Source organism: Hippichthys cyanospilos, chromosome 5, assembly GCF_059441005.1.
Source record: "Hippichthys cyanospilos isolate Australia breed blue-spotted pipefish chromosome 5, RoL_Hcya_1.0, whole genome shotgun sequence".
Taxonomy (NCBI): domain Eukaryota; kingdom Metazoa; phylum Chordata; class Actinopteri; order Syngnathiformes; family Syngnathidae; genus Hippichthys; species Hippichthys cyanospilos.
The window spans coordinates 19433856-19446897 of NC_142373.1; the positions used below are offsets into that span (position 1 = coordinate 19433856).

A 13042-nucleotide genomic window follows, 5' to 3' on the forward strand; every position below is an offset into this window, starting at 1 on the left:
ATAGAAAAGGTTTTGTCAGAGGTATTCAGCACACATTTACATATGCTTACATACATTTGGTCCATAATGTGCTCTTTCTTCTTTTGCATAAAAGATATGCCTACCCCACAGATACAATTTTGCACACTGTCTAGCAACATTTAACTAGGCAAACCTTTTAGGTCAAGTGAAAAGGTTAGGCATCTGTTTTCTCAGATAAAAGCGTGCGTTCACTCGCCAATAAAAAAAAAAAAAGGATGGAGGAGGAGGAGATTGTTGTGACTTTACACTGGGGCTTCATGGAGCTGATTTGCAACAGAAACTAAACACCATGATTGAATTATGTCGGCTGCTTAGTGTTTTAACTTACCCTGATGAAAAAAAGACAATAAGGAGAAAAAAATAAACACAACATACTGTACCGTATTAAATCACCAGGCTGCATAACCTACTTTGAATGCACATTTTCTAAAATACATTATTAAGTACTTTTCCATCATCCATTTTTATCCCACATGTACTCTCAGCATGCTGGAGCTCATCCCAGCTCATTTCACACGAAATATAGACTACACACTGGACTGGTCGCCAGTCATTCAATGCGGACATATGCAAGCACAACAGTCATGAATAAATGACTCAAAAAAAATCGGAAACATCAGGATTCAAAAGGCCAGGTTTTAACGACAGTAACAGCAAAAAAACACTTTGCTTGTTTTGAAATGTGCACTGAATTAAATCAGTGGTCCCAAAATGCATTCATGCTTTCTTTGTAGAAAAAAATAATCACAAAACTAGCACTTGAGATACAATCTCAAAATATGAAAAAAATGCTGGTAAAAAAAAAAACCTCTAAGAAGCTGTGTGGAATGGTGCTTTGGCAAATGTCCATTAGTGGCAATCATGATTTTCGTCTTATGCCATTGAAGTACTGTAGAGAGATTTTCACTGCTCTTCCACTTCTTTCCATGCTTTCTAGAAAACATGTTCTGCCTAGAGCTCAGCATACAAGCATAACATTCACAAATATATATATATATATATATATATATATATATATATATATATATATATATATATATATATATATATATATATATATATATGTGTGTGTGTGTGTGTGTGTGTATGTATATACATACACAGATAGACAGACAGACAGATAGATTCACTGTTTAAAATATGATAGCAATCAATGAAATAAAATACTTAAGAAATCCCTGACGAAGGTGATCAATAACTATATGACTAGTATATATATATATAAAATATATATATAAAACTATAGGAAAATCAATTACTTCAGTAAAGTACTAATAAATTCATTTCTTTTGTGCTTAAGTACCTAAAGTGGTCAATCACCTCAAAATCGTATAATTAATCAAAATAATCTCACCTACTTTGGTACTTTATTACCTAATGTAATTCCTTTAGTACTTTATTACCGAATGTAATCCATTACTGGATTACTTCACGACCTACATTGATTCATTAGTTTAGTATTTTTCACCAATAGTGATTGATTACCTTCGTATTTGTAAATACCTTTAATAATCGATTGGTTTCGTACTTATTTCATAATACTTATATAAAAACAAAACAATCATAATAAGGACCTGAATTTGAACCTGAATGTCAAAATCACCTTTGAGATTGAATGTTAAAATAATGTTGGGATTGAGTGTTAATATAAACACTGCCACCTTTATGAAATCTGAATAATAATTCCATGCATCATGCATGGATTTACCATTCTGCACGTGTTTGTCTGCTCATCATTCTTATAAATAAATCACTAGATTCGTGGGCATGTCCTTGAACAACAACGACACCATAGCTAGGAACAAAGCATCCCAAACAAAGCCCGCTCATTTTCGCATAGATATACAACCTCATACACAAGAATTTACACTCAGTAGAAGCCACACGTCACGAAAAATGACTGCGTATTAATGTGGCGCTTAATCAAGCGTGGCCAGAGAAGAGACAGCGTTGCCTGGCTTGATCTGTTGAAGAGAGTGCACTGGAGTGCAATGAGAGGCTGTTGGAAAAGCTCAGCTGATTATATTTGCACAACATGAGGTGAGGCAAGCGGCCTACAGACTGAGTGGACGGAGAATTTTGGAAGCCCACGCAAAATCCGGCACAGGCCGTTTCACTTCTCAACAGCGCCTACCGTATGTATACGCATGCGCATTGCCGGTTACTATCCATCGCATTCATCTACCTTTCAAACAAGGTGCAAACAATTACCATGCTGCATCACAAGGACTTGAGAGTCGTACTTTTTTTCTCCAAAAATGAAAAAGTATGAGCGCCAAAAAGTATGAGCGCATCCTATGAATGGTAACTTCAAAAGAGATTTTTTTTTCTTTTCGACACCATTCGAGGAGTATTGATCCGTCAACCACGTGAGGCCTGTTTTGACGCGCGGATGTACCTTTTTTTCTATTTTTAATTAGCCGTATTCTTACTTACAATAATTACCATAACAGGATGAACTAAAGGGTGGATGTCAGTTAGCTGTTAGCACCCAGTGCCTGTTACAGCTAAGAGTGTTAGCTGAGGTTGTCAATTTTTTTTATTTTCAATAAAAGAAGCAAGCAGACTGAACTAACATCTGAGTTCATCCTTGTTCACACACAGGAATACTACTAAAATGTAGAGTATCATGTGAGAGTTATGATATTTCCATCTGATTCAATTATTAGTGCTCCAGTTAGAGAACACAGAAAAGTATCTTATTTAAATCGTTTATTATCATAATACCGTAAAAAATAACTGGAAGCGCATTCAACCTTCCAATAAATTTTTGGACTATGAGTTGCTACTTTTTTGTCACTCTTTGAATCCTGTGGCTTACATCCCAGAGCAGCTTATCTGTAATTATTTTCCTTTTTTTTTTTTAAGTGGGCAATCTCCAGTTAAACAAATTGACACTGAAGAGGACGCTATCCAAATTTTGAGTTTGAGTTTGGCCCACTGTTTTACTCGCCACCAGGGGCACTGTCCACTAGTAAGCGCAAACAGGCATGTTACTGTTGTGTTGGGGCAATATTCTAACAATCAGAATTTCAGTGTTGACATTATTGGCACATTATTACTTTTCCTCGCGAACAAACTCAACAGAAGGGTTAAAACACGTGGGTTTTGCTGCTTAATTCATATTCCGCAAACTCAATATTAAGACTAATGGGCCACATTGAACATTTTATGCTTAAAAATAAAAGAAGTTTTAGGTTAACATTCCCTCTAAAAAGTAAGAAATATATAGAGGCCATGGTTGAGTGGAGTTGCCTGCTTTCAGTCCAAGAGCCCATGAAGTAGAAAAGTAATAATGTATGGAATTCCCTGAAGAAAAAGAAGCTCTTCCATCCCTGACACACGGCAGCTGTCAAAGAAGTGCCAGTAAACTTTGCCCTGCCTTCAAAATCTGTCTGCTGTATAAAAGTGCACAGCCTGATGAAGTCACTTTTTAGTGCAGCTTCGACAATATTCTCTCTTTGTTCTGTCGTCCCTGACTGCTTCGTTAATATCATGGAGCACTAAAGTAGTTGATGTGTGCGTGCAACGGTGATGACAGATGGTATGCTACTTATAGTATTATAACCCACATTTTCCATTCATTTTCTATTGTGCTTGTCCTCATTTAGGGTCCGGGTGAGCTGGAGCCTAACTCCAGCAGGCGGGGTCAACTCTCCACTGGTCAGCAGCTCAACCGCAGGGCACATACTATCGAACCCATACACACTCCCATTAACTCTTATTGACGACTTGAAGTATTTGTTTAAACTAAAGATGGATGTTCTTTTAGAAAGTGGTCAAGAACCCAACTCATTCACTGCCATTGATGGCTATATATGTTAAGATCCATCTTTGTTGGACTGCTAATGAATGAGCTACAGAAAACACACGCAAGCACATGGAGAACATTAAAACACACAGACAATACATGAACCCGGAACCTCTCACCCTAGCCAACACTTGAAAATAAAGAGATACATTTGATCAGAATAGATTCTCTATAGCAGTCCTTCTGTTTGTTTGTTTTTTTTTATGAATGAGTGTGATTTGGGACAAGCACAATGTTTTATACTTTTTTCTTCAGGTTAAAATGTTTAAGATGTTGGTACGCCTGTGTTAATATCCCAGGTCAAATTACATTATTTATTAATTGAGCTTTTTTTTCCAGCAACAAACAGTTCAGTTGATCAAAAATGATTTATATATATATATATACATATATATATATATATATATATATATATATTATATATGTGTGTGTGTGTGTGTGTGTGTGTGTATGTGCGCGCAAGCCCGCAAGTTAACATTTATTGAAAGTTTTCTTTATATTACATATACTGAGTGTAAAGTGTACTGAAGAATTTTTACAGATAATGATCTTATTTAAGGGGAGGGGGGCACTTTGCAAAAAAGGATTGAGAAGCACTGCCCAACAGGAAGAATCCATGTACATTTAGGTGGCACCATTTAACGGCAAAGAAAAAAAAGGTCTGCTCATAAATAACCATTCAGTCATGAGCATAATTTTTGAGCATATTCTTCGAGTGTTTTGCTGTGTGCAACAAGGAGCGGGGTACTTTTCCTTGATCCCGCCAGGAGAGTTCTCTCCTGCCGTGCCAGGAGATCCATTTTTGAGAGAGCGATTGCGGAAGTTTACTTAAGGGAATGAGAGTCTGTTGCTGAGACTGCACATGCTGGCATCACTCAGGACTCCTTTTGCAGCAAACGCCCATGACCCCGCCCGATTAAGCCGGCTGCGGGTGGCCAAGCCGCGTTCGCCTTTGCCGCAGAGTCCCACGCTCCGAGTGAACGTCAAGCATCGATTCTCTGTCACGGTGTTTTTTTTATTCCTCAGCTTTCCATTTTAGCCTGACATCACCTCCTTCTTACTCGAGAAAGCCCTCGAGGCCTCTGACACATGGTAATGTGAGACAAGTTGGAAGTCCATCATACTGAGTCATCACACCCATTGATAGTCTGCAGTATTGCTGCAAACGCACCGAGGTGATGTCAGACAAAGAATTAAACGATCAACAGAAGGGAATGGAGCAGCCTCAACCTGTCAGGCGTTTATTTCAGAGAACTTATAGTCCTCAACTCTCTATCGGGCCACGTCTAGATCATCTGCTTTCTAAGTGTTTTTATATTGATCACTACTTCTAATCATTGCCTGTTGGCAAGGAGCAACTATGGAGTTGCTTAAGCGGAGTACGGACGAATAATTCCGACAAATATGTGCAAAGGTATTTGCAAATATGTTTGAATGTACTTGTTGATAAATGCTAAAAAAGAAGCATTTTTTTTCCACAACGGCATATGGTATGCACATGTGAAAATCAATACGTTGTGGCATTATGGGAAAAATGTGCAATGGACATCATGCACTGTAAACATAATCAATGCTCATTTTACCTCTGGAAACAGTTGGGTCCCCAGGACTCACAATACTACAAAGCTATGGGTCCCGACAGAAAAATTTGGAGTCCTGAAAATTGTGCAGTAAAAAGGACAAAGTAAGCCTAATGTTTAAAAAAAAAATTCCAGAATCTTTTTAAGGAACTAGCTTGCTTCCTAAAAGGGGTCCCTGACTCCAAAAAAATTAAGAACCCCTGATCTACGACGTAGACTCACATTTTTGTAAAATTTCACTTGAATTTAAGCCAAAAAAAAAAAAAACACACACACACAAAAACAGGAGGGTCGACTTATAAGCGAGGTTGGCTTGTGCTCGGAGAAATACGGTACTTAATGTATTAACATAGGGATATATTGTAGGCTAGATGTTTAACAAAAAAAACTTAGCATGTGAATACCCGTGGTACTATGGAAAAAAAATACCAAATGAAAATCACCCATGCCCCATGACATTATGGGAAAAATCCTAAGTTTTTATCTTTTCATCTCTGCAAGTACATTCGAAAACACTCATTCAATATGTTCAAAAATGTTTACTCCAAATTGGCAGTGCCTCACTTCATTTCATATGCTCATTAACAAAAATTCCTCACGACGGGAAAATGGTACATGCTGCTCGGCACAATGTCTTCAATTTAACGTTAAAGCAAAGTGAGCTGTTATAACTCTTCATGCGAAGCCAGGTTACCACATAAGAACTAACCCTGCTAATGTCGATGACTTTGAAAAACAATAAAGTCTTTCATGCAGTTTCAGCTTTCATTTCCTTGTAAAACTGTGAATACAGACAAAAAGCGTCAAGTCATTGCACCCTGCAACTATCATCAATATGACAGAGCTATTAGACTCATATCGAGCAGCACTACTTAGCACAGTAACTCAAGCAGATCATAAAAATGCATGCCGATAAAAAGGAGAAAGAAGAAATAATGTTGTTCATTGAACTGATGTTATCATTGCTAAGTACTGCACCAACCAGGAAGTGATGAATAAGCTTGCACCCAAAAAAGAAGATATTGAGGATGCAGGACACTTGAGTGAAGATATTTTAGGAAGAATGTGTGAGGTGAACAGGGTTTCTATCAGCAACCAATTAAAAAAAAAAAAAAAAAAAAATCTGCCTATGGGTAAGAATTGTTTTCTTAATTAGAAAACCTAATTCAAGACTTTTATCCTGATGTTTTTAAGAAAAATCTGAGTGCAAAAACAAGTCGGAAATTCTTCATTTGAGTAAGTTGCAAATCAAATTTAAGCAAATAGTTCTAAATATATGGTAAAATGTAAGGAAATAATCCTTATTTTAAAAAATCTTCTCTATAAATGCTTCAAAATGTAGCTAAAAAAAAGAATTTAAGTGTAGATGTAAGCAAAATGTGAACGATATTTTCTCATAATTTAAAAATATCAGAAATTTGCGAGATCCAAGCAAACTTTTCCTAGATGCATTTTTTTTAATTTGTCATAAATTTGAACATTTTTGCCGAAAATATTTCCATGCAAATCTGTCATTTTAAAATAAGACATCCCCAAAAATATTCTTTAACTAAATAATTCTAAATGGTTAAACCAATGCCGATGTTTAAGTCCATTCTAATAATAAGAATTTGTTTCTGCTATTATTTCCTAAATTAAGAGCAATGGTCTTGGTCTGAAACTGAAGACAATCCAAAATCATTCTTTCATCTTGTTATGAGAAAAAAAACGAATGTTTTAAGCAAAGAAATCCTGAAAAAAGCGAGATTTACAATTTTGAAATAAGTGTTCTTTTCTTAAGAATTTTTGCTCCGCAAGGCATTTTTCCTTCATACACAAAAATAACAATATATTTCTTGATGTAAGCTATTTTTACTTTCTTCAATTATCAACTCCAGGTGTTGAACCTGTTCGTTCACATTTCAAAGATGATGTTAAATAAGTTGAATCTAATTAAAATCAAATTAATCATCAGCAGGGAACTACCTGGAAAATAAAAGTACGAAATTAAAAAGTAATTACATTTTCCTTTTAAAACTGTCGTATCCGATTATCCTAATTGGCACGGAAAGGATTTCTTTCATTCGTCGTGAGTTTGCTGGTGTGAAGGGTCATCTCAAATCTCATTTTGATATTAATAATTCTTTTAAGGATATTATAAATGGAAATGGCCCCAAGATGTCCCAGGGGTGGACATTTTAACAAGCTCTAGATCCTGCAATATTAAGCACTTAGCACTCAAACACGTGTGATAATGCATGTGTGTCAAGTGGCCTCTTTATTGGGGCGCAAGTTATTTTTTAACCATCCTTCAGGCCCTTAACATGTCTGACAAAACCAACACTAAAAACTGTGTTTATGTAGTAGATTTAATAGTAAATGTAGTAGCGTATTTCTCTGAGTACGTCGAGATTTTTTCCTCATTTTCAACCTCCCTCCGCATAACTCAAAACAGACATTTTTTTCCACATATCTGTGTTTGAATAGCATTCATTGGTGAAATAAGTAATAATATGTCATTTACAAGGGCTTAAAATGGTTATATATATATGAATATATAATTCAAGATATTATGTATACATTTTGGAGTGTTTTCACAAAACATTGAAAAAATGCACCCTCTAATTGCCTAATTTGCCTATTTGTTATCAACAACAAGGCTGCGCGACTCTTTGTTTGATGGACTTTGTTGCATTATGAAAAGGAAAAGACGGCTTGGGGAGGTAACAGCTAACTGCAAACCTCCATGCTCTGTTCTCAAAACAATCGTCACTTGGGTAAAGAATATCCCAAGTAAGATGATCAGCATATAATTTCCGAAGACCTCCATTTCAAACAAAATTGGACGAGTCTGAAGATGACTACTCATGGAAGAGTAACATAGATGGGAGTTAAATGGAAGAAGCTATTGGGCTTTTTTCACAAATTAACATTCAGCTTTTTATTTTTATTTTACCAACAATAGTTTAAGCATTTGCGCCTACTTGCACACGTACATTTCCTCGAACTTGTCTCGTTTTCACCCCTCTCTGACCGCAAAAATATGATACTCGATAAATGATGTAGGAGTGCCGTTATTTCATCATTTTAATAACAGGCTTATAATCATGATCTTGTAAAATTCCCCCAAATTGGAGTAAAAAAAAAAAGGTGGGGGGGTGGGCGACTTATAAGCGAGGTCACTTTGTACTCTGAGAATGGTGGAAGGTAAATGAAAATATAATGTTAGTAAATGTATTTGGAAACTATTAAACATCACACCATAAAAACTCGTTTTAGCTTGCGGGCCGCATAGAGGAAAATCTATTCCGAAGTGGGCCAAACCAATAAAATCATGTTATATATTTACATCATTTCAAAACAACAACTTCAGATTTATTAACAATTTCAGATTTATTATTCTCGTTTAATACTGTTAAATAGTACAAGCAGGACATGACTTTTGATCAGTGAAGAATAACATTACTATTAATCATAAAACACTTCGTGAGGGCTGTTCAGGCCCGCGGGCCGTATTTTTAACACCACTGCCATAATACGTTTCTAGATGATTTCCAAACAGACTGTGATAAGAGTTACTTTTTTTTTTTTTTTATGTTCTCCCATCTGTGGCAGATTTTTGGAGCACGCATTGTTCCCTTTTTGGTCCTGTTTGCTCTGGCTGTGTGCTGACATTGCAGCCACATGCTCTCATCATACTTGCTTGTGTCAACTCTTGCAAGAGTAGAGTAAGCAAAGAAAGGCTTTTGCTCCTGTGTGGGCCATGTGCTTCTTTTACTTTAAAAGCATCTTGTTTGTGCTCCAATTTTTTTTTCCAGTGTTTCACCTCTGCATAACCTGGATACTGCAACGGTACTGTTCATGTTTCATGCTAATGTAACACATTATAGCCTATTATGGGAAGATATTAGTGGGTCAATTTGAGAAAGCTGTTGGGTGAAACCCAAACCGAGAGTGCTATTTCTAAGAGGTATCGTTTGTTGCTTGCTTTGGTTGTTATAACAGAAATTTGGTGGGAATTACACAGCAGATGCACGCTGATCAAATCGAGGGCTAGGGCCAAGTGCGTCTCCCCAAAACAAAACAAATCCACAACGACAAATGTTCAATCACAATTAGATAGGCAAGTGGCAAGATTTAAATATCAGTACGCGGCCAATACATGGGCTTATTTTATATCATATATATATATATATATATATATAATATATATATATATATATATATATATATATATATATATATATATATATATACTGTATATATACATACATATCTTTTTAACCTTACTCCTGTCAAATAACCAAGAAGAAAAACTTATGAGTGATTCCCAGCACATCTTCTCTTAGCCTTTCCGTGTGATAAAAGAGAGGAAAGATTCAATGAGCCGCTTAGCCACCTGCTACCTCAAATTTCTCCCTTGATTTCACTCAGTCCGAGGAGATGTTCAATAAAAAGCTTCGGCCAGCACTTCTGCAACCACAATTTCCATCGCGCCTGCTTTGAAATGAAAACACGTGAAACGGGATCCAGACAAAAGGAGTTATGGCAACTTCCCACACTGCAACGGTGAGGACACCAGTCATGACTAACTTTGAGAAGTTAGCCAGGAAAAACTCCTACACACAAACAAATACACTACAGCGCTTGCACTGACGTCACCATGAGAAAGTCAATATATTACATCCACATTACACCCGTGTTGCCTTTATGCTGTTGTTTTTTAAGACAGTACAAACCCTAACACTTCAGTTGTCACACAATCTTTCATTACATTAAGACAATTGGAGTCAAACCTATGGACCGGGGGTCATTTGTGGCCCACCATTCATTTAACAGTGGCCCGCAATATGAAGTAAAAAAAATATTAAAAAGTACACACAGGGCTACTAAAAAATGTAAAAAAGCTGGAGGTGGGCGGAGTGAAAATAGAGCACATAAAAAGCCAGTTACCACTACTATTAATAATTTTGGTTATAAGCATAGGTGTCAACTTCAGTCCTCGAGGGCCGGTATCATGCGTGTCTTCAGGTTTTCTCTCCACGACACATCTGATTCAAATAATTAGGTTTCAGTAAGCTCTGCAGGAGCTATAAAATGATTCTAATAATTAGAATTAGACTGTTAAGGAGAGAAAATCAGAAAACCCGTAGGATACCGGCGTTCTACTGGATATTTCCCAGAGACCCAGCCTATTCGTTTGTGTCCACTGTAGGGGAAAATATTTTTGCGTCTATATGTTTAGACTCATTAGAGTCAAATTAGAGCTACCCTACCCTCAGTAGAAGACATCCTGTCCTTTGCAATGACGTCTCATATATTTGGGTGGGATGCGGTTAACTTTGCTGTCTTACCGTGACAGAATGGACACAAAAGTGAACATAAATGTCTCAATATCTGTATTCATTTTGTGTTTTATTGGGCACGAGGAGGCTAAAGTTCACATATAGGGGGGATGATAAAAACAGATACACGTCTGAGGACAAATTGTGATAATACGACACATGAGCCCGACTTACAACCTGTCCATCACCCTTTGAACTCTGCGTGAGGCGGCAAATGGATCACGGAGGCAAGGATTCAATTTTCCTCTCGCACATCCGCACACACCTCCGAGTCGGAATTGGATGCACTTGTGCTTTTCACGCGAGAGCTTCAATCAATTCACTGTATTTAATATCAACAGTGCATGAAAGCACTCAGTGAGAAGGCGCAGCTTCCGGCATGGGACTGGACAATCCCGCCTCTGGTTTTCCAGCACTTTCTCCTCCCAGTCTGTCTGCGAGCCCGCGAGTTGAGGGTGCTCTGCGGTAGCATCCTTTTCTCGTGAATCGCCCGCCGCCTCCTCCTCCGCCTCCAATCCCTTTGTAGGAATAAAAAGACAAACTCCCACTCCTCCCTCCACTCCAAAATACAGCACCGCAAACAACCCACATTCTCTTGCCGGATTCTCAATGAATTATTCACATGGCTCGCCAAAATTCAACGCAAGGAATAATCACTGCAGACAGCCCCGAAATGCATCGTGCTATAAATACACCTAGTGTATAACCCCAGCACGCACATAAGCACCAGTCCCCCCACCCCCCCAGTGAAAAGCACATCAACTATGAGGACAGTACTGCAGGATCCCTCTTGTGTGCACTTTGTATGCAAGGCAGGGACACCAGTTATGTCATCGCCTCCTCACCATTTTATGTGTGCTTTCTGATGCAACACCCAGGCTGCTATTCACCTCACATGAGCGGCTACGCACACGCACTGGTGGGAGCTTCCCAAAACTGCGCCCACATGTGCGCCCGTGTACAAGGAAAGACAATTTAGCAAAAAGAGGTCGCAAGCATTTCTTTGTGTTCAGGGCAACTTTCACCGAAGCACCGAATGACAACATTTTTTAGCGTAGAAGGGACCGGAGGATGTCAACACGGTGATGTAAATAAAGAGGGCGGGGGGTAAGCAGAGCTTAGTCATGCACCCACCTTACACAGCTGAAAGTTTTCCGACACGAGCGTCTCCTGCACGTCGATCTCTTTGGGGGTGGGTGCCGCGGTGGGGGTCCCGGCGGCGCTGCCGCACGACGGCGATGCCATAGTTCCGCCACCTGGAGAGGAGGTGGTCAACCCGTCCAAGACCTTCCGAAACTTCTTCATTTCCGATCTCTTTGTTTTACGCTAATGTTGGGGCAAAGTGTGGAACGAGGCTCTCTGCGGATGCACGACGAGAAGGTGTGTGTCAGGCTGCGCAGCCCGCTTTTCTCCTCCTCTGTCTTTAAGTGCAATTCAAAAAGTCACACAGGAACCTCATCCTGGCTGCGGAATGCGTCTGGACCACTCACCGCCGTTCTTGCTGCTGCAGATGCGGCTCGCCTATAGCCCAAACTTCACACCGCTTCTTTAAGATCCTAAAGTAGGATCCACGCTGCACGGAGGAACATCCCACTCATCAGCAGCAGACACGGAGACGCGCAGCCATGCTCCGACGCGAGGCGAAGGCAAAAACAACTTGCAGGCAGGGTCCACTTCTTTCAAAGAAAGAAAGAAAAACAAAAAACACACACACGCGCAGACGCACTTTTAACGATGCGGGGGCGACAGGGGTCCTCACATTCCACAGAGACAAGTACGCGAGGCGTGAGTTCGTGGATGGATGCGATCGCTCGTCGCTTCAGCCCATACGAACGCAGAGACGCTGAAGCTGTCCACGGTGCTGAAAGCACTCGCCAAGCCTGGTTGGCCCCTCCCCCTCCGCTCTCTGCCTCTGTCTTGCACTCGCTCTCCAGCTCTATCTCCCTTCCGCTCTCCAATCGCTAATGGCAATTTTAACAGGAAAACCTCGCTTGCTGCTGCTATTTTTGACAAGGGGTTAACGCACTAGAACACAAGTGGCAAATTCCAGTACTCCAGGCCCGGTATCCTGCGATTTTTCCAGGTTTTTCTCTCCCGAAAACACCCGATTCAAAATATCAGCTCATCAGCAAGCTCTACGAGAGCTCATTGATCCTAATCACTTGAACGAGGTGTGTTTGAGAGAGGAGGATTGAAAATAGGCAGCATACCGGCCTCAAGGACTGGAAAAATTTTTAAACAGGGTGTTAAGGGTGAGGTAAAAATTTGCAAGTAGGGATTTACACGGCTTTTAAGTTATTTATTTC

At 39.1% G+C, this 13042-nt stretch overlaps 1 protein-coding gene across 13 annotated transcripts in view; it reads right to left on the reverse strand.

Annotated features, from left to right (window-relative positions):
- stxbp5l (syntaxin binding protein 5L) overlaps nt 1–12599 on the reverse strand; it is a 117656-nt gene extending 105057 nt beyond the window's left edge. For 11 of the 13 annotated variants that reach the window (XM_088414345.1, XM_088414343.1, XM_088414340.1 and 8 more), the window contains exon 1: nt 11871–12599. In XM_088414345.1, the coding sequence (XP_088270471.1) occupies nt 11871–12041 (171 nt within the window). In that variant the 5' untranslated portion in view covers nt 12042–12599. The remainder of the gene's footprint in view (nt 1–11870) is intronic. The other 2 variants (XM_088414335.1, XM_088414333.1) reach the window with 2 other exon arrangements.
- Nucleotides 12600–13042: the final 443 nt, after the last annotated feature.